Source organism: Myotis daubentonii, chromosome 15 (genome assembly GCF_963259705.1).
Source record: "Myotis daubentonii chromosome 15, mMyoDau2.1, whole genome shotgun sequence".
Lineage (NCBI taxonomy): Eukaryota > Metazoa > Chordata > Mammalia > Chiroptera > Vespertilionidae > Myotis > Myotis daubentonii.
Window position 1 is genome coordinate 12,789,178 of NC_081854.1, and position 21,928 is coordinate 12,811,105.

The 21,928-nt window shown below is 53.8% G+C and overlaps 1 protein-coding gene across 1 annotated transcript; it reads right to left on the bottom strand.

Annotated features, from left to right (window-relative positions):
* Positions 1-6,457: 6,457 nt before the first annotated feature.
* Positions 6,458-20,764, bottom strand: LOC132216780 (uncharacterized). The gene is made up of 9 exons (XM_059666295.1): positions 20,627-20,764; positions 19,238-19,339; positions 18,862-19,002; positions 16,081-16,215; positions 14,320-14,460; positions 12,564-12,695; positions 10,253-10,417; positions 9,846-9,992; positions 6,458-7,079 (listed from the first exon to the last, which is right to left on the bottom strand). The coding sequence occupies exons 1-9, from the start codon at positions 20,679-20,681 to the stop codon at positions 6,856-6,858; spliced, it is 1,242 nt and encodes a 413-aa protein (XP_059522278.1). The 5' UTR covers positions 20,682-20,764; the 3' UTR covers positions 6,458-6,855.
* Positions 20,765-21,928: the final 1,164 nt, after the last annotated feature.

The window sequence follows — 21,928 nt, forward strand, 5'->3', positions numbered from 1 at the left end:
AAAATTACAGTTATGAAGCAGCAACGAAAATAATGTTATGGCTGGGGGTCACCACAACATGAGGAACTGTATGAAAGGGTCGCGGCTTTAGGAAGGCTGAGAACCACTGTGCTAGGGAGTTGCCGCCCAGGCCCACGGTCCCTCCTGTGTGCAGACCGAGTCGAGAGAGCTCTTGTTTGCCCAATAATTTCCTCAGCTACTTGGTCGTTCCCGAAACATTCATTCAGACCTCGCCTGAGCCCAGCCCTGACCTGGTCCAGAGATGTGAGTCCTGCTTGCCCCTCATCTGACAGGCCTCCTGGGCACAGTCATCGCCCGAGGCAGAGTGTCCGCTTATCGCACATGCGCCAGGCGCCGTGAGCCCGTCAGATGGGTGGGGTGACTCACTTAACTGGGACACAGCTCTGCTCTTCCCCGTGTCATCCCAAGACAGACAGACAACCCAGGAGTAGAGAGGAAGGCGGAGACAAGTGAGATGAACACGTTCATTCATCCATTTCTCGCAAGCATGTCAAACTCACAAATAAACGCCTGCGGCCCGCCGGCCGCGAGTTTGACATGCTTGTTCCACAGGTTCCCATGTAACCAGCTCGGAGGCGCCGTTCTCGTCAGAGGCACCGGTGGCTGCCCCGCTCCCAGGAAAACAATGCCGCCCACAGAACTAAGCGTTTCCTACTCACACTCCCCGGAAGAGCGCTGGGTCGACTTCGAACACACAGATCTTTATCGTCTGTCAAATACGAAGCCAGCCGCGCTGTTCCTGAAGCCACACAGTGTGGCTGCGGAGTCCCCGGCCTCCGTGCTCCCGCCCTGCACGTCCTCTGTGCCGGGAGCGGCCAGGCCACGGGGCGATGAAAAGCCGCTCATCACCGCATCCAGGCAGGCCCTCGCCATGACCGCCGGGCTGATAGTGAGGCACCCTCAGCGGTGACCCCTCCTGACTTGAACCCTTGCTGGGACGTGGGCAAGTGCTTCTGAGTGTCCACTGAGTCTGCCAGGCTGGGCGCGCAGCAGGGATGGAGCCAGCCCTCCCCCAGGAAGGAAGCGGGGGCAGCAGGTGCGCGCCGTGTGCCAAGGGCTGTAGCTGGGTGTTCGCCACCTGCAGTGACTCTGAGTCCTTGCCCTCCCCCTGACGGTGACCCAGGGGGTGCCTGACGCGGTGGGAGGAGGGGGCCTGGGGGCGGGGGGGTGGGGGTCATCAAAGGCTTTTTGGAGACAGTCCATTCGTTCAACGCACTTTTTGATCACCTGCTGTGTGCTGGGCCCGACGCTGGCTGAGGCTGGAGATGTAACTGGGACCAAGACAGTCCCTGTCCTCTGCCGCCTCTTCCTCCCGTTTCTCTGTCCACTCCCAGCCCTCCCGGCCTCCCTGCCCTTTCTGTCAGTGTCTATTAAAAACCCTGGAGCACCTCCCTAGGAACATTACACATTATGAACTTCGCCTCCTCTCCATTCGCCACAATCCTGGGGAAACCGCACGTTAGCCCCCAGGATTCACTCACTCGCTCACTCACTGAAAGACGTATCGGCTGCCTTCTGCGCGCTGGGCACAGACACCGTGGTGAGGAAGACACGGGTGGCCCTTGTCCTCGTGGAGCTCATATTTTCGAAAAATGAAGATAATACACAAAAATAAGATAGTGTCAAGGAATGATAAGAAAAATGAAAAACAAGAAAGCAAGAGTGGGAGGGGGGTAGATTGCCTATAAGTATGGCCGCTGACAATTTCTCCCATCTCTGTAGGCACCGGCCACTCTCCCCATCGAGAGGAGGATTCTGTCCTCTCCCCTTGCATCTGAGCTGGCCTTGCGACTGCTGTGATCAGCAGAATGTAACATCCTGGGACTTCCAAGCCCAGGCCTTAAGAGGTGACAGCTTCTACTTTCTCCTCCTCAGAGCCTCGAGCTACCATGTAGAGGTCCCGCTACCCTGCTGGAGAGAGCCCATGGAGAGGCAGGCCACAGGGAGATGAGCCTGAAGCCATCGAGAACATTCCAGCCCCAGTGGCGCTCCAGCTGACTGCAGCCACAAGAGCGATCCCAGCCAACGCTACCTGGGAGCAGAAGAACCATCCAGCGGAGCCCAACCAACCCGCAGACTTTTGAGAAATAATAAATCATTGCTTTAGGCCACTAAACAGCCAAATGATTCCGGGGAGGGAGTGTATTACTTCTGATAGAATGTTCTGGGAGGAGCCATATGAGAAGGTGACATTCTATTTGAGAGAGAGCTGCATGAAGGAAGGAAGGAAGCCACGTGGCCCTCAGGGGGAGAGCAGTCCAGGCCGACGGCATGGAGGTGCCAACCCCGAGGCAGAACCGAGCCTGGTGTCTGGGAGAACCATGGTGGCTGGTGTGGCTGGGCAGCGTGATAAGGGAGCGAGTTCTAGAAGGATTTATTCCCCTGGTACCTGGGAGAGAACCAAAGGCCTGCTGAGGAGTGTCGTGAGGGTGGGCCAGGCGTGAGGTGGGGATCCTTCCGCACCCAGCGACAAAATTTGATTAGAACAGGGGCCAGGCCTGGGGCCAACAAGTGAGACACTGCCCTGGGTGCAAAATTAAAGGGGACCAAAAGCTCAATAAATAATATTTTAATGTAGTACTTTTTAAAAAATAAAAATTAATGCAAAAATCCATGATATTTGAATGAACAAAATCTCAAAATTTTAAATAAGGCCCAGTCCCATGCCCAGGTATGTTGGTGTCCGAAATCAAAGGGAAACGGTGCCCCTAGCTTTGATGGAAACAAACTTGTCAATCATATTTTTAAGTGAGAGGATTTTCAGGCTTTACAGTCCTCTTGACCAAATGATGATGTTAAATACTTTTTAATTAACTTATGCCAAAATAAAATGATAATTCTGTTTGATATAAATAAAACAGTTTAACTCAAAATAATGAGTTTTAATATACCCTTTAGCTAATTTTTCAAACTTTTTTTCAACTAGTTTAGTATTCTAGAAAAAACAGGCATTCTAAAAATATATGCAGCCCTGGTCAGAACCCTGAGCTGTTGTCTGCGAAGGGCCAGGGAGACAGGACAGGGCTGTTTCCTGAAGGAAGGAGGCCGAGGGGGAGGCTGGGAGGCCAGGCTCAGCCCGCAGAGAGGAACAGGTGCCCCATGCAGAGGCGCGGAGGTCGGGCTCAGGAAGAAGCACTCGCCCGGCTGGCGTGGCTCAGTGGTTGAGTGTCAACCTACGAACCAGGAGGTCACGGTTTGAGTCCCGGTGAGGGCACATGCCTGGGTTGTGGGCTGATCCCCAGTGGTGGGGTGGGGGGCAGGCAGGAGGCAGCTGGTCAATGATTCTCTCTCATCATTGATGTTTCTATCTCTCTCTCCCTCTCCCTTCCTCTCTGAAATCAATAAAAATATTTAAAGAAGGAGGAGGAGGAGGAGGAGGAGGAGGAGGAGGAGGAGGAGGAGGAGGAAGAGGAGGAGGAGGAGGAGGAGGAGGAGGAGGAGGAGAACCGAAGGCCAATCTGGCCTTACCTCTTAATGAATGAACTGCACTGGGTTCCTTCAACCCAGCATCCTCCCACCGACAACGTTTAAGGACTGAAGTAATTGCACTGACTTCTCCATGGGGTCTGCAGGGGAGAAGGATTGTCCAGAGACCCTGGCCTGGGTAAAGATGACGAGAGTCGGGGGGAAGGTAGGGGAAGCTGGTCCTTGAACCCCAACTCACCATTTCTTTATTTAACTTTTTAAATTTATTTTTTTAAGAGAGACGGAGGGAGAGGGGGAGAGAGAGAAATATGATGTGCGAGCGGGCGGCCTCCTGCATGCCTCCCACCGGAGATGGTGGAGCCCGAAACCCAGGCATGTGCCCTGACCCGGAATCAAACTGGCAACTTTCCCCAGACACGGATGACGCCCTGAGCCACACCGGCCAGGCCAGCTCACCATTTCTCACTTCTAATGTCTGTGTCACTTTTGATCGCAGTTCATTATACATTTTAGACTTTCATTTAAATGTATGAAAGGGCCCTATCTTCCATGCTTCTAGAGTCTCTTAGAAACCTCTGACCCAAAGCACATAACAATGAACACTGCGTCATCAGGGCACCTGCTGCTGACTCGCTCACAGCGGAGGGAAGGAAGGAAGCAATGTGAACCCCGCAGTGGACCTGACGGAATAGGTGCTGGCACAGCCGGGCCAGGCCATGTGAGCCACGCCTGCCGCCATTCGGGGGGAATCAAGTGACCTGGGGGATTCCCAGAGGTGCTGTTAAGGAAAGCAAGAGGCACAGAGCTGTGGCTGATATTTTAGAGGTTCAAAAACCCTGTCCACCTATATGACAGAGACATGACACAAATATGCCACATGCTATAGCTATGGCAGATGTATATATAATATAGTCATGACATATGCATATATGTAGACATATATATTGATATCAATACATCTATATGGATATATCTATGCATCTACATGGGATTATTTGGGAAATAATGGAAGGAGATATAGGAGGTTAACATGCTTTCCTGGGGTGGGGGTCCCTGGGAGAGTCTATGGGGGAGAAAAGAGGGAGAGAAAAGTAAAAGGGGAAAGACTTGGTTTAAAACATTGAAAGCACTTGGGTCTGTAGCAATAGAAATCCATGTTTAGGGGAGAGGTTATCTCAGGGGAGAGGAGAGGCAAGGAGAGGGGGTCAGGGAGGGGCCCTGGGGCCCCCCACTGTCCCGATGTCTTCGTCCTTCAGTGAGCGCCGAGAGGCACTGCTGAGTCTGTTTGTTTCTGTGTGTGTAAGATAATGGGGCCGTGTAACTTGAAAAATGTTAGAAATGTACAATAAAATTAAATCCTCTGCCCGAGTTCGCTTCACCCCGCCCCGCAGTCCCTTTCCCTCCCTGCAGACTCCAGGCCACTCGCCTTAAATCCGCTTCCGCTGCAAGCGTTTCCTGAGCGCCTGCCTGCTCAGTGACGAAGGAGCAGATCCTGGCCTGTCCCCGGGGCCTCCAGTCTCACAGAAACAGCTCCTGCCTTCCCCACCCCTCACGGCACCCGGCTCCCCTGCACCCCACCCCAGGGCGGACATCCTCCACACAGAGGCCTTCCAGGTGGCAGGTGGGGCTTTTGGGTGGGACACACATCCTGCCTGTGTCCTCCCAGTGACAATAGGGAAGGAGGCTGCTGTTACTGGTCAGGACTCTCCATGGTTCCATCCGATTTCTACGCCCGAATCAGCTCTTCCACCAACTCTGTGGGCAGGAACCAAGTCCCTCCTGCTGGATTGTCTTGTGCCACCAGGTATTGGGGTGCTTTGCTGCACAGCCCCAGTAACTGTAAGGCCCCCCTTTCCTTCTCTCCAGCTCCCCTCCTTCCATCTTTTCTCTCCCAGCCCTTGCAACACAGGGTAAGCCATTCCCTGTATGAAACCGCGTCTTTTGAGCCACCTAAGATGCTTTTTCCTGTCCTAACTGATCCCTATTGACCCCTTTTCTTTGCTAATAGAACCCCGTTTTGTCCAGAACCTGAGGCAGCCACGGACCTTCTGAGAGACTGGGCCTCTCTCACCTCCAGGGACTGAATCTTTAGACAAAGTGACTCAGGACAATCCACTACCTTGCCAGGGGTTGGCCGGCTCACTTCTTGCAGGGACATGAGGGAAGTCTGCTAGAAGCTGGGGTTTGTGGGGCGACCAGGACTGGAGGCCGCCTCTTCCTGCTTTGCATGTGGCAGCATGAGGTCACGGTGTGGGACCGCGGCATCTTCGTGCCACACCGGCATCCGAGGCGGGCAGGGCAGCGGCAGGTGGTGGGCGATGCCGTTGAGCTGCTCAGTGGATGACCCTGAGTTGCCTGCCTCCATTCTCTCTGTGGCGGGTACCGCATTCGCTAGTCTTTACTGCTCGGGCCTCAGGCCTTTGTTCGCAGTTCCCTCCGCCTGGAATGCCCCACCCCTGCCCTAGCCACCCGCACGGCCCTCTCCCTCACCCCTTCCGGTCCTTATTCGGCCGTCACCTCCTGAGACGCCCACATAAGCGCACCCCTGTCCCAGCACGCCCCACTCCTCTCCCTGCACTGCTTTCCCCGCAGCTCTCGTCACCCTCTGGCGTGTGGTAAGTGATGCTCCCTATCTCCCTGCCCCACTGAAACAGAACTTCCTGGGGCAGAGAATATTTTACTAGGCACCCCCGTGTCTAGAACTGCTTGATGGATGAATGGGTCAGTAGGTGTTTGTCAGATGGGGCCTGATGAGTTGGACTTTCCATCACTTTCCGCTGCTGAATGGGTCCTGGAGCTCCCTGTCCTGAACTCTGCTCCCTCCTTTGGGCCCGATGCTGGCGCTAACAGGACGCTGGCGCCAGGCGGGCATTTGGGCTGATGCCGCCCTGGCTCCCAGACAGTCACCCGCAGGTGCCCTGGGGCTGGGCCGCTCCTGGCCCCAGAGGAGACAGACCACCTCGGGGCCTGATGGAGGCTGCAGCCACCGAAAGGAAGACCAAGCCACGCGGCTTGTGCGATGAGATTCATTCAGGTCTGCGACAGCGGACACTGAGCCGAGACAGAGGGGCCGTGGTGGGGTGCAGGGTGCTGTGAAGGCCTGGAAAGGGGGTGTACTGGGTCCTCAAGCCCCACCGTGGCTGCCCAGGACTTGGCTAGACCCTAAAGAGGGAGGCAGAGGAGGAGGGGCTGTTTCCCAGACAGCCTGGGGGTGGCCTGGTGTTGGGGGCCCCCTGGAGGAAGAACCTGGATGGGGGAGGAGGCATGGCCCGGGGGAGCCCAGGCTCGAAGGAGGAGGTTCGCCCCTTGACCGAGTCACCAGCTTCTGGGCCCCTGGCAAGTCCTGGCAGAGGGAGCCGGGGTGCCCCCTAGCGACGAGCGGAACCAGCGGGGGCTCCGGGCGGGGTGCTAGGCGAGGGCGCGGGCGACCAGCGCCACCAGCGCGGGCAGGGCCAGGCGGGGGCCCGGCGTCCCGGACGAGCTCGAGGAGTCGATGACCGCGCGTTTGCCGGAGCTGCAGTCGGGCCTGCGGGCCAGCCGGTGGCCGGGGAGCGCCCGGAGCCCCTCCGTCCCCTGCGGGGCGCTGCACAGGTCGCGGGAGCCGCAGCCCCGCACGCTCAGGTTCCTGCCGCCTGCGGGACGGAGACGCGGGGGGAGGGCGTGAGGGGCACAGGCGCCAGCCCGCACCCTCCATCCCGATATCAAGGTTTCTCTGATGCAGCAAATTACCCCGAAATTCCCTCCGGCCCCTCACAGTGGCCTGTGTCCCCAGGTCAGAGCCTTGCTGAGATTTGGGGAAAGAAAACTGACACTTCAAATAGGAAACATGGGCCCTGGCTGGTGTGGTTCAGTGGATAGAGCGTCGGCCTGAGGCCTGAAGGGTCCCCGGTTCGAATCCTGTCAAGGGCGCATGCCGGGTTGCAGGCTCGATCCCCAGTAGGGGGCGTGCAGGAGGCAGCCAATCAATGATTCTCTCTCATCATTGATGTTAGAGAGAGAATCTCTCTCACCTTCTCCCTTCCTCTCTGAAATCAATAAAAACATATCTTTTAAAAGGATTAAATTTAAAAAATAGGAAACCTGGGAGGGAGTGGCAGACCCTGGATTCCATGCCTTTTGGGAAACGCAATAGGGGTGTTCTGACCCTTGAGCTGGGCGGGGCACAGCTGCTCTTCACTGGCGCTCGATGCCTTACCCGTGTTACAGGCGCTCCTTTCCTGTATCCAATGTTAATAAAAACTGACACCTGGTGCCCTAGCCGGTGTGGCTCAGTGGATAGAGCGTCAGCCTGCGGACTCAAGGGTCCCAGGTTCGATTCCGGTCAAGGGCATGTACCTTAGTTGGGGGCACATCCCCAGTAGGGGGTGTGCAGGAGGCAGCTGGTCGATGTTTCTCTCTCATCGATGTTTCTAACTCTCTATCCCTCTCCCTTCCTCTCTGTAAAAAATCAATAAAATATATTAAAAAAAAAACCTGACACCTGGCGGCCACTATTTCACACAGTTTCCCAGTGATTCCTATGCTTCTTCAGAGCCGCACGGTGTAATATAGCGTGATATTCCACATAAATACACATATACAAATGTAGCCGGTTTATTGGGGACTTGATGGGGGACAGGAAAGTGACACGGCCTTATTTTACCAACAGAAAACACCTCACCACAATCGTAGGTCATTTCTCAGCCCTTTCAGGGATGCAGATGGAACTCCGCATGGTTGACGTGATAAGATACCTGAGTTTGTGTTCAAAATAATACAGGGACTGGCCACCAGTGCATAATCTCTGGAGTTGGGTGGAGAGTATATGGGGGTCACTGAACTGTTTCCTCTTACTTATCTTTGAACTTCTCCATACCACGAAAGCTAAAAGGAAATGGAAGCCTCGCAGCCTGGTCTGCCTTTGTCTCATTTTGCCCTGAGCTAGAATATACTTCCTCAAAGAGCCGTGTTTGTGAGGCATTGTCCCACACCCACCCTCACGCCCAGCCGCCCACGCGTGCCCACAGGCACACACATCCCCGTCACACGCAGCTCCCCTCATGTCCCCGGAGCCCACATGCAATCAACACAAGCACAGCTGTGCACCCGTCCACCGCCGTGTCACCCCTGCCGGGGAAACACAGGCACACACAGCCCTGGGCTTACACCCCCAGGCTCCGCGCTCATCGGTCCTTGAGCAATGTTGATGGAAGGCCTGTCCGCCTCACCGCCTCACTTAAGCCTTACCCACACACAGCGGTCACGACCTCTGACGTTGACTTGCGTCAGTTCCGAGAGCCACATCCCCCTTAGACCCACACATTTCGACATTTCTGAGTAGAGCTGACTTCCTGTCTCCCTCCCCATCGCTATCATCTTAGATTCGCTGAAATGCCAAACATCACACTTGCTGTGGCCCAGAATCGTGCTGTCAGTACAGTAACCACTGGCCACATGTGGCTGTTGAGCACTTGAGATGTGGCTGGCTCCAGCTGAGAGGTGCTGTGAAGGTACAATCCACACCCGCTTACAAAGGCTCAGTGGGAAATAATGAGTGTAAGACTTATCCCGTCTATCATTTCCCTATTGGCTGCGTGCTGGATATACTGGACTAAAAAGAACACATTACTAGCCCCGGGCCGTGAGAGCCTAGTAATTAGGGGGTCTTGATTCCCAGTCAAGGGCACGTACCTCAGATCCCTGGCCCCATTCGGGGTGTGTGCGGGAGGCAACCAGTTGATGTGTCTCTCTCAGATCGAAGTCTCTCTCTCTGTCTGTGTCCCCCTCCTCCCTTCCTTCCACTCTCCCTCTAAAGATCAATGGAAAAAATATATCTTTGGGTAAGGATTATATATATATATATATATATATATATATATATATATATACACACACACACACACATATATAACTAAATTAATTTAATCTGTTACTTTGTACTTTTTAAATGCAGCCTCTAGAACAGTTTAAATTATACATGTGGCTCACAGTATATTTCTTTTGGGCAACACCCATCTAGAAGTTGTATGAATCATCTTACCTAATTTTCACAACAATCTTATGAACTAGGGACTATAATTATCCTCTTTCTCAGATGGGAAATTAAGGCACAGAGAGGCAAAGCCACCTGCCCAAGACCACCCAGCTCCTAAGTGGTGTAGATTTGGGATTTGACTCCAGGCAGCCTGGCCCCAGAGTCCTGCGTTATGCCCTCTGCTTTCCCGCCTCTCTCCTGGACTCACTTCCTCCTCACAAAACTCCCTGGGGTGTGTTTCCAGCACTCCCATTTACCAGAAGGGAAAACTGAGGCTCAACGAGATGAAGCCACTGATCTTTGGTCACACAGCGTAAATGATAGAGGTGGGCCCCAAACTCAGGCTCACTCACGCACCTGTGCTCACACCAGACACACACGTTACCTTCTTCAGACACCAGGTCCAGCTGGACACACGTGGTCTCCCCACGGGGACACTGCATGTACAAGGAGGAGTTGCAGAGCCCCAGGTGGCCCTCGGCACATGTAGGGCACAGGAACTTGCTCAGGGTGCGCGAGGCCGGCAGTGTCGCTGTATAGAGGAGGGTGGCGGTCAGCCGGGCGGGCTCTCGGGACCTCTCAGGCCCGCCCTGCACTCATAGGCTCTACCATGGGGACGACTGTCCTGGCCTTTCCCACTGAGCAGGGTCAGTGCCTTAGGGCAGCCTGATTGGGGGGAGGGGGTTAAGGGATGCCCCCGCCCCCCTGCCTTCTTCAGCCCAGGACAAACTCTCCTCTAGGCACCGCCACCCGCGCGGCCACCCCTCTGACGCCTTCCTGGTGGCAGCATACCCGGAAGAGTGGGCTCCGGGCAGCTGCCTTGGCAGCAGGTGGTGTTGACCCAGAAACCAAAGCCGATGCTGTAGGTCAGGGCAGAGATGGGGTTGTCAAATTTGCAGTCCTCGGAGGCCACGCAGGAACCATTTCTCCAGGCGACAGAGTCACCTTCCCCTAAGGCTGGAGAGATTTGGAAGCGGACTTATAAGGAAGAGCAATCACAACGGCCAAGCCCCGAGGGGTGTCACTGCCGGCATTCCGCATTCGCTCTGCCTGAGATCACCCCCGATACACACAAACCCTGTCGTTGTTCATCAAGACCCACGGTGCAGAGAGCCTTCCTCCCGGCCTCCTCCCCTTGGGGTTCCAGTGAGCAGGGGGCTCTGGATCTGCGATGTCTGAGCCACCTGCCCGTGGGCACCTCGCCCCCTTAGCCAGAGCCTCTCAGGGACCCCAGGGGTGCCCAGCCTGGTCCCCATCCTCACTATTCCCATCGATACCACTGGAATTCCTGTTTATTCTACTGCTGTGTCTCTTGAAATTTATACCAAAGAAAGACTGGTTTCTAGTTCAACTGCTGTTCCCTGAACAGAAATGTCCAGTTTCTCCTTTACGGGGCAGATGGACAGGAGACTTAGGGGGCTCCCTGCCCAGGATGTTGCAGTAGATTTCAAGATGGCCACACTGTGTCTCCCATCCCACACGCTTTTTTTGCCACATGACCTCACCCCTGCTGCATCAAGAGGTGCAATCTCTTTCCTCCCTCCTGAACCCTGAGCTGGCCTCAGCGCTGCTTCTGACCAACAGGCTGTGGCAGAGGCGACACTGTGCCGGCTCTGGGCTTAATCTTAAGAAGCAGCCGGTAGCCCTGGCCGGTGTGGCTGGAGCATCAGCCCACTACCCGAAGGGTCTCAAGTTTGATTCCTGGTCAAGGGCGCATGCCTGAGTTACAGGTTCAATACCTGGCCCCGGATGGGGCATGTTCAGTAGGCAACCAATCGATGCGTCTCTCCCACATCTCTCTCTCTCTCTCTCTCTCTCTCTCTCTCTCTCTCTCTCTCTCTCTCTCTCCCCTTCCTTCCTTCCACTCTTTCTAAAAAATCAATGGAAAAAATATCCTTGGGTGAAGATTATAAAATAAAATAAATTGAAGACTCTGGTTTGTACTTCTCCCTTCTTGGAAGCCAGACACCATACTGTAAGGAAGCTCAACGAGGCTACAGACTGATGAGGGGCCACGTGGAGGGAGGCTGGTGAGAGGGGGAAGGGGAGAGGCTGAAGCGAACGCTCCAGCCCCAGTTGAGTTCCCGGCTGAATGCAGCCACATACGTGACCTCAGCCTGCACTCCCTGGAGCAGAGCTGCCCAGCCGGGCCTGGCAGCCCACAGAATGGTGGGAAATAATAAACCATTGTTTTATGCCATAAAGTTTTTTTTTTTAAAATTGTGGTAAAAAAAACAACACGTAATATAGAATTTACAGCCTTACCCATTTTAAGTGTACAGTTTAGTAGTGTTACCTGCATCAATATTGTGAAACAGATCTCTAGAATGACTTCATTTGGCAAAATTAAAACGCTTTACCCATCAAATAGCAATGCCCATTTCCCTCTCCTCCCAGCATTCTACTTTCTGTTTCCCTGGTTTGACTAGTCTAGATCCTCGTATAAGTGAAATCAGATAGTACTTGTCCTTTTATGGTTAAGTCACTACTTTTGTCTGTTTGTTGTTTCTTTCCTTTTTTTTTTTTTTTTTTTTTTTTTTGTGCCGAAACCCAGGACCGAACTATTTTTCTATTAGGCTTGGCATGCAACATTATATCCTTTTCAGGTGTACAACATGGTGATTGGACAGGTATGTACCTTACAGGTGATCACCTCAGTAAGTAAGTAGCCATCCAACACCGTAGTAGTCCTTACCGTATTAGTGACCACATTCCCTCTGCTGTACTTCCCACCCCCCCCCCACTATTTTAATGACTGGCAATGGGTACTTCTTAATCCCTTCGCCTTTGTCCCCCAGCCCCCCACCTCCCTCCTGTCTGACAGCCACCAATTTGTTCTCTGGATCTCCGAGTTTGTTTCTGTTTTGTTCGTCGAGCCACTGTGTTAGGAGTTGATTTATTATTCAGCAATAAGTAGCCAAACAAATGAGGCATCAGATTTTAAACTCACATCCTCCCCGGCCACCAGCCTCTGTCCTCCATGGGCAGGAAAAGGCGGCTGTGACTGCAGTCAAGGCAGCAGGCCCGGGGGGCAAGGAGAGGCCTTGCTGTGGCCCAGGCCCCGCGTCTGCCTCCCCTCCCAGCCCCTCCCAGGGGCGCTCACCCAGGATGCCCGCCGTCTGAAGGCAGTAGCTCCTCTCTGCGGGGCAGGAGAAAGGGTGGCAATGGTCGCTGTCCGAGCAGGTGAAACAGGTGGTGGCCTTGGCCTTGCTGTGGGTCGAAGTTGCTAGGGTACCTGGGGAGAGAGGAAGATGAGCTGCTGGAGGACAACGTGTGTGTGTGTGTGTGTGTGCGCGTGTGTGTGTGTGCATGTGCACACACACATTTCTCGGCACCTTGGTATGTGCCTGGGATTGTGTAACTACACCGTGTGTGTGCACTTCTGCCATGACGCAGTTTGTGTGTAGCAGCGTGCAGGCCTGTCTCTCTGTGTGCGCGTGGCTGTGGGGCCCATGCTGAACTCTGTGTGTTCTGGAACTGTCTGTGGGAGGATGGGGGTGTTTGGGTGTGTGTCTCCATGAGCCCCTGTGGGAGCAGGTGTGCATGTGTGTACCTGTGTGAAGAGAGCACGTTTTTATGTGCATGTGTGTAAGGCTGGGTGTGTGTGTGTGTGTGTGTGTGTGTGTGTGTGTCTGTGTGTCCAGCGAGGCGTGGGGTGCTTGGAAATATATGCTAGCACACAGACGTGAACGCTTATGGACGTTAGCCTGTTTCCGAGTATCTGTGGATATTTTGTGCTTTTATTTTTTAATGTTTTTATTGATTTCAGAGAGGAGGGAGAGGGACAGAGAGATAGAAACATCAATGATGAAAGAGAATCATGCTGGATGGAGCCCGCAACCCAGGCACAGGCCCTGACCTGAATCGAACCTGGGACCTTTCAGTCCGCAGGCCAACGCTCTATCCACTGAGCCAAATCAGCTGGGGCTATTTTGTGCTTTTATGTATTTGCATGTTTGTACTGTCCCTTTCCCAGCCCACATGTATGGGTCTGGACCTGACAACCGATGTGCCCCCGCGTGGAGATATGTCCATAGGAACTGCATATGCAAAGATGCCGTGGCCCACTTTCCAGTGCAGCAATCCTCTCTTCCCCTTTTCCTTTCCATGTCGTAAATTCTGAGCTCCCCGGCCTTGTGATCAGTACTTTAATTCGCTGCTTGGTTTTGGAAAGTAAAACTCCTAGCAACTGGGAATCTGAGGCAGCGAAAGGAAGAATGTTCCCCTTTCGCCTGCAGACTCAGCAGAGAGATCGTCTGCCTGTCCTTGCCCTGTGGTTTCCAGCAAAGGCATCCCCTGTGCCCGGAGCTGAAGAAATGCGGCCCCACCCAAATCCGGAAAGTTCCTCCCTCGCCTGCGAAAGGCCTGCCGTTCTGCCAGATGCCTCACTTGGAGAGCTGTGGCCTGGTGAGCACTACCTCAGGGAGCGTCTCTCTTCTAGAAGACTAAAACTACGGGCTGGGTTCTGTGAGAAGCCAAAGGGAGACAGGTGGCAAACGTCTTCCTTCCCAAGCAAGAAAGTGAAAACAGGAAGGCAGAGACCCCGGATGTTTTCTTTAAACCGAGTTAGAGCTCTAACCGCACTTACGCGACAGGACGCTCATGGTTAGAGAGGCGTGCTCCTCTCTAGGGCTGTTTGGGGTACCAGGATATAAATGTGGGTGTTTGAGGGTGTGTGGCTCTGTGCCAATGGGATTTTCTGCTTCTGGTATGTCAGGTGGTGTGTGCGTGTGTGTGTGTCTGTGTGTGTGTGTGATGGGAACACTAGAGTAAGAGGGAGGGGATACCCTGGGCACACACAGAATTGGGAAGGGCAAGTAGGATCCAGAGAGGGCAGAGAGGGTCAAGGTTGGAAGCACCTGGCTGGGTGGGAGGAGCCTCATGGTAGCATTCAGGCCGGGCTGTGAGATGGAATCCAAATGCTTCGGGACCCAGGGTGCTGTTCACGGGCAGGTTGCACAGCGCTGGCGTGGCACAGCCCTTGAGCATTGGGGGGCCCCCTGCAGAAACAGAGGGAGCGTCAGGGGGACTCAGAGCCTGAGCCTCCCACCTTGATGTCTGTCTCTCTCTGTCTCTCCTGATAGTTCTATACGGTTCGTTTTCAAACATCCCTGGTCACATCTTACAGCCTCTTGCTGCTGCTTTTTTCTGCGATTCTAGCTTTGTTCCTTCGTATACATCACCTACAGTTCTGTTCCGGAGCTGGGAACTACGATGGTGGGTTCCTCGTGGGTCTGCCTGTGCTGTTCATCGCTTCTGCCTCGCTCCTGGTGGCTTCTTTCCTTGTGCCTCTCGTGGGCTCTGATTGTGAGCTCACACTGGGTTGGTGTTGATCTGTGGAAGCCCTGGCGGCTTTCCTCCGGAGAGGACTTCCTTTGGCTTATCCTGAGAGCTGGGAAGTGCTACCCACCTGGGATCACTTCAGCCTCCTTCCAAGGTCCCTGGCATATACGGGACCCTAAGGGTCAGCTCCCCAACTACAGTGCTAACCTAAGAGCCCGGCACCCAGAGCAGACATCCCCTCCCAGTTCCACTTCTGCTCACTGCTCTTGTCCTGATTTCTATTAACATTACTATTTTGTTTGAAGGCCCTTGGAAATTCCCCCAAAAGCATGGAGAAATAATCTTGTACAGCATCCAGTTCATCTGTAAACAGTGGCATACCAAGGGAGATGGCAGTGGGAGCAATCTGTCCTGGCAACGGGCCATAAGGAAGTGTATTGTCTGTAAAGCATTTAGAAACAATAATAAAGCCGACTAAAAGTCAATCTGCTTTTTATTATCACCATATACCGGCACTTCTCAACAATGGCAGTGATGAAATACTCCTCCAGCCAGGGTGGGCCACGCCCACCACTCCTGCTCCCGCTGCCCGCCCCCCTCCAGCATGCCACTGTTTATAGCAAGAAGGCCCTTCGAAGGGTCTAGTCCACTATGCTGTCAGGAGTAGGAGCCCAGGCCACTTCTCTCTGTCACTTGGTTGGCTTCACAGTTAGTGTATCCTCTGGCCAGTCTAGTCTAAGCCTTTTGCTCCAAAGGCCCCTGCTCCAACCATTTGCAAAAAGTGGGGATTTTAAAATACCTCCGCAAATTCTTTGAAACATCAAGAGGTGAGGGTCTAGGCCTCCTCCTTTTAAACCAGACGGACCTTTGTGGCCGGTTCAACCAGGAACGCATGACAGAAGGGACCTGGTGTGACTTCCAAAGCTAGGCTGACAAAGACCATGCAGCTGCCACTGTTTGCTGGAATACTTGTTCTCGAAGTCTGCAGCCACCATGTAGAGAGGATGGCAGCCATGATGTAAGGAAGCCCAAGCTAACCCATGTGGCGAGACCGCACGGAAAGGCCCCTCCATCCTGCAGTTGCCCTCCAGCCACCTTCTGACTGCCGCCACGTGAGAGCCCCAGGACTGTCCAGCTGAACCCTTCGTGAATTCCCAACCCACGGAAACCATAAGCGTGCATAAAACGGTGGTGGTTGTTTTTAAGCCACTGCATTTGCCAAGGATTTGTTAATTAGCGATAATAACCGGCACACGCATGCAAATGGACCTCCACACTTACTTGCGCAGGCAGGAGGCAGGCTCCCCGTGCAAATGACCCCCTAAGGGAGCCCTTACCTCGATCCCAGGTGCCTTTGAGGGTGACACACGCAGTCTGGTGTCCGGTGCAGTTCATGACCGACAGGGAGTCACACGGGGCTGACCTGTTCCCAGAGCAGTAGTGACACTTCACCCCGTTGGGCTGGGCTTCCTCTGGTGGGAGTGGGTATAGTCAGGGTGGGACGGGGGCCAAGGAACGCGTCCACCAGCCTCTGTTCTTGCTGCCTCCACCCACCACAGCCCAGAACATTCTCCTCCAAAGTGGGGCCAGCGGACCTTAGTCATCTCCCTCCGGCCCCTGAGGACTTATTCGGAGGAACAGCAAACAGAGCCGTGGGCGGGGCTGGCCCCACACTGTTCACGGGTCCGAAATGAGCCTTCGTGCTGGACCCTAAGGGCCCTTGATTCATCCCACAAACATTTCTTGAGTGCCTACTGTGTACCAGGCCCTGCTCCGGAGACACAGCACTGGCCTTCCCTCAAAGACCTCAAATTCCAAAAGCGATTAAAAATGATCCTGTTATTTCCGGTGTTAAGATCTCGTGGTATTCTGCAAAAGAGTGGAGTGGGACTGGGGGTGGGACTGTGGCTTCCAGCTTCTCCACCATCTGACCAATTTTCAGAGCTTTCTTGGAGATCTCAGACATTTTAAGAGGAAGCTGTTCGAGCATACTTTTCATGAGTCAAAACTAAGTCACGAGGCATCGTAATGTGGGTTTATATTGAAATACTGGCAAGTATAGAAAAGGAGACGAAAAAAGCACCATAACTATGAACAGCGCTGGCTCCTTCATGGCCACTGTCCATGCGTGGCTGCTGAGCACGTGGAAGGTGGCTGGTTCCTCTAGGGATGTGCTGTGAGTGTAAGACACGCCCTCATTTCAGAGGCTTAGTGTGAAAAAAGAATGTAACATTTTTCATGAATAATATTGGATTGACTATTTATGTGTTGAAATGTTTCAGGTGTGTTACATTAAATAAAACATATTATTAAAATTGATTTTACCCTTTTCTTTGTAAATTTTTTTAAATCCTCACCTAAGGACAAGCTTAGAGAGAGAGAGAGAGAGAGAAACATCGATGTGAGAGAAAATCATCCATCTGCTGCACTCCGTACGGGCCCGACTGGAAATCGAACCACAACACAGGTGTGTGCCCCATCGGGGACGACGCTCAACCAACTGAGCCATGTGGCTGGGCTCTTTGTAACTTTTTGATTTGGCTCCTGGAAAAACTTTCATTACAGACACAGATAACATTCTATTTTACTGGCCGGCGCTGCTGTTGATCCTCTACCAAGAGACAGTTACTCGAGCCCTGGCAGGGTGGCTCAGTTGGTTGAGCGTCGTCTTGTGCAACAAAAAGGCTGCAGGTTTGATCCAGTCAGGGCACATACCCAGGTTGCCAGTTTGATCCCCAGTCGGGGTGGGCACAGGAGGCAGCCGATCGATGTTTCTCTCTCATATCGATGTTTCTCTCTCTCTACCCCTTCCTCTCTCTCTAGAATAAATGAAAACATATCCTCAGGTGAGGATTAAAAAAGACAATTAGTTGAGTATTTTGAGGTAGTCCCTTTGATCCTTCTCTACTCATAGTAGTTTTGTTCAAAGCAGTTTCCATCAAAACTGCCATTTTAGCTCTAGCCGGTTTGACTCTGGATAGAGCGACGGCCTGGAGACTGAAGGGTCCCAGGTTTGATTCTGGTTAAGGGCACATGCCCAGGTTGTATGCTCAATCCCCAGTAGGGGGCGTGTAGGAGGCAACCAATCAATGATTCTTTCTTATCATTGATGTTCCTATCTCTCTTTCTCCCTCTCTCTTCCTCTCTAAAATCAATAAAAATATATATTTTTAAAAACTGACATTTTATATTCTTTGTTGTTGTTAATCCTCACCTGAGCATTTTTTTCCATTGCTTTTTACAGAGAGTGGAAAGGAGGGAGGGAGGGGAAGAGAGAGAGAGAGGAAAAGAGAAAGAAACATCACTGTGAGAGAGACACATCGATTGGCTGCCTCCTGCATGCTCCCTGACTGGGCCAGGGATTGAACCTGCGACCCAGGTACATGCCTTGACCAAGACTCAAACTTGAGACCCTTCAGTGTGCAGGCCGACTCTCTTACCACTCACTGCTCAGAGAATGTAAAATCAAACCGCGACCTCCTGGTTCACCGGCCAAGGCATGATGTTTTATATTCTGAATGGCATGCCCGCCTCTCGACTTGGACTCGGATGTTTTTTATTGAGGTACACAGTTTAGGAGGAGGGGCACCCCAGTCAATTGAAAGGATGGCCAGTAGCCCCAAGTGTCTCCATTGCTACCCCAGCCTAATGCAAATTCCTCCTTGGAAGAAATTACCAAGCCACAAAAAGCAATCTTATCACCACTCAGGGCCAGGTCTAGAGTGAGGCCAGCAAGGTGCTCACTGTCGGTCGTAGGAGGGCAGAGCGTGAACACGTCCTTAAATCGTGCACCCCCGGCACCTCGCTGGCTCGCCCCACCTGGGCCTGCCACCACCCATAACATTGCTTGTTCTGCTCAGCTCGCCCTTGGGGGAGCCCCTCAGGAGAACTAAGAGTCTGGGGCTTCTCTCCAGCCCCCCAATGACTCAACAAGCACAGCTACAACTTATGGAGTGCCTGCTCCATGCCAGCTTTGTGGTGGAGGCACCCTTTGCAAAGCTTAGTTCACACCCATTTTCCAGATAAGAAGACTGAGGTTTTCCTTGCTCTGACTAGCCAGGCAGCGCTTGAAACGGAGGCCAGGTTCCCGTGACACTCCACCCAGCTGTGTGACAAACCTGGTGGTGCAACCCTGCTGCAGTTGTTGTCACAACAGGCTGTGCTGAGACTCGAGTTGGGGGCATAGGTCAGGGCGTAGACACCTTCTGGGCATTCCCATGGGGCCACACACGACCCGTTCTTGATGAGAGTCCCATTCTCTAAGGATAGAGGTTGAGGAGGGGAGATTAGAGACGCCCAAGCCCTCCCAGAGGTCAGTCTGGGACCTCAACTGGTGTTGAGGCCACCCCTGCCCGCCCCCCAACAGTACTGAGCTGAGCTATGAGGCAAAGTTTGGAGCCTCCAGTCCCGGGGTGGCTCACCCCTGACTCTCCCCTCCGACCCCTGCCCACCCACGTTGCCCAGCCTCTCTGCCCAGCCCCGTTCGGTCTCTACCCAGCTGCATCTGGCGGAACAAGCAGGAGTCCTGGGCCAGAGGACAAACGGCCTCTCTACAGTTTCCTGGCAAAGAGCAGGCTGGACACGTCACGGAGGTCCCTGTGGGGAGGAAGGGGTGATCAGGCCTGCTATTTGAGGGGAGAGAGGAGGAAGAACACACACACATACACACACACACACACACACACACGACCAAGGACTAAGGCTGGGTGGGAGCGGGTAGGGCTGTTGGGAGAAGATGAAGGAACATCTCCCTGGAGGTGCAGAAGGCTTGGGGGTGGGGGTGGACGAGGGTGGGCAGGGCGTGGAGGTTGGAGTCAGCGCTGCCAAGCTGGAGCTGCTGGCAGTCTCCCTCCAACCCACCGGCTCTGCCCGCGGAACCCTTTCCCTGAATAGCACCTCCCTTGAAAGCCCAGAAGGGAACATGTAAGAGTGGAATTCTCTTAGGCTGGGCTGGGGAGAATCGCCTCTGTCCAGTCAGCCTCATTCCTTTAAAAATATATATATAAATATATTTATTTTGATTGATTTCCAAGAGGAAGGGAGAGGGAGAAACATCAGTGATGAGAGAGAATCGTTGACCGGCTGCCTCCTGCACGCCCCACACTGGAGATGCAGCCCGCAACCCGGGCGAGTGCTCTGCCCAGGAATGGAACCGTGAGTCTTTGTTCATAGGTTGACGCTACACCACTGAGCCGCGCCCGCAGCCAGTCTCCTCGACCTCAGGGAGGCCCCGAGGCTCTTCTAAGAAGCGTTTCTTTTTCCTTTTCCCAGAAGCTTCAAGGCTCTAGGAAGCACAGCCGGAAAACGCCGCCCTTGTCTCACACCTCCCTCTCAGAGAGGAGGGACCTGAAGCCAGACGGACTTACAGCCTCACCCAAGATCACAGGGCACCGCACCGTGGGGTCCGGGCTGCTTCAGTCCCAGCCCCGCCACTGGTGGCACAGTCAGAACCAAAAGGCAAGGGAAGGGACGAGTAATAATTACTCCTGATATAACGAGAGCGCCCCTTCAGACAGGGCTCCGGATGGCCCGATACCGTTCTAAGCTCTTAAAAAGGTCCTCAAACGTATCAATTCAATGAATGCCCCCAACAGCTCCCGGAGGCAGGGTCGCTATCACCCTCGTCTCATCGCTGGGACCTGAAGCACAGAGAGGTTAAGTGGCTTGCGCCCAAGGTCACAGCTAAGAAGTGTAAGAGGCAGGATTTGAACCCAGGCATCCTGGCTCCAGAACCAAGTCTGCGCCCTCCCTTCCGCTGCCCCTGGGAGACAACAAACAGAGGTGGAGGGAGCTGGGGTTCAGACTCAGAATCCACCCCCCGCCGACCCCACCGTGATGGTGGGCCTCCCCTGCTCTCCCTGGGACCCCACACAGTGCGCCTACCTGCGGGGGCAGCCAGCGCCCCTAGGAGCGCCAAAGCAGGGAGGAGCCGGAGCATGGTCCAGGCCGGGGAGGAGGAAGCAGGACAGGGTGCCCTGGCTTTTTATTCAAGGTCCTTGGCTGGGGTGGCGGCCCATGAGCCCGGAAAGCAAACAGGCTGGGGAGATAGCAGCCCCACCCACCATCCTGGCCCACGGGGTCACCTGGGGGGGAGGGGCTTAGGGGGCCTGGAGATGGGAAGCTGAGTTCTAAGAGGCCCATGGGAGAACCCCCGGGCTACTCAGTGAAGCCAAAGAAGGAGAATGAGTGTTGTTGTTGTTATTACTATTATTAACAGGTTTGCCTGGTCAGTCCAGAGAGACGTTAGCTCACTGACACCTTACAGCAGTCTTGCGTGCCGCTATCATCAAACCCAGGAGAGATACTCAAAATATCTTCCCGTCAGTCAGTATCAGCCAGGCCCCGCAGCAGTAACGACTCTGCCAGCGTGCTGGGAAGCATCCTGGAAGCCTCCACTCACCTGGAGTTTCCCTTTCAGTGGCTGGAGCATGGGGTGCTGGAGGAACCCTGACGTGCTATGGTGGGGTGGGGGGGGGGGTTGGGTAGCCCATTTTCACCAACCAAATCTGGAAGTAGCTCAATATGTCACCAACGGGTACAGCTGAAATCAGCCCTGAGTTCCCCGTTGTACAGAAGAGGAAAATAAGGCTCACTGTCCAGGGCCACAAAGTGAGGGTGCTGACTCAGCCAGAACTCGAAGCCAAGCCTCTATGACAGTGACGGCGAACCTTTGGAGCTCGGCGGGTCAGCATTTTGAAAAACCCTAGCTTAACTCTGGGGCCGTGTCACCTATAGAGATTTTTTGATATTTGCAACCATAGTAAAACCAAGACTTATATTTTTGATATTTATTTTATATATTTAAATGCCATTTAACAAAGAAAAATCAACCCAAAAAAATGAGTTCATAGGTTCACCGTCACTGCTCTAGGACTTGACCGCTGGGCTTCACCGAGAGAGGAGAGGAAAGACAGCCCCCCTCCCGCCTCCCGCTCACCCCCATGAGGCCTGCATTGCGCTGCTGCCTCTCCCTGCCTCTGGCTGGGCAGCCCTGATTTGTGCAAATGCCCAGTGGGAATGAGGTCGCTCTCCACCACAGGGCATTTCCAGCCCCATGCGTGGTCTCCGTCAGGCACCTCTTCCTGATCTGAGTCCCCTCCCGGCACCTTCTCTCCTTTAAGATGTAACTGGGGCCTCATTGTGTTCACCCCAGGATCGACAGTTCCTGTTGGGGGGTCCGTGCTA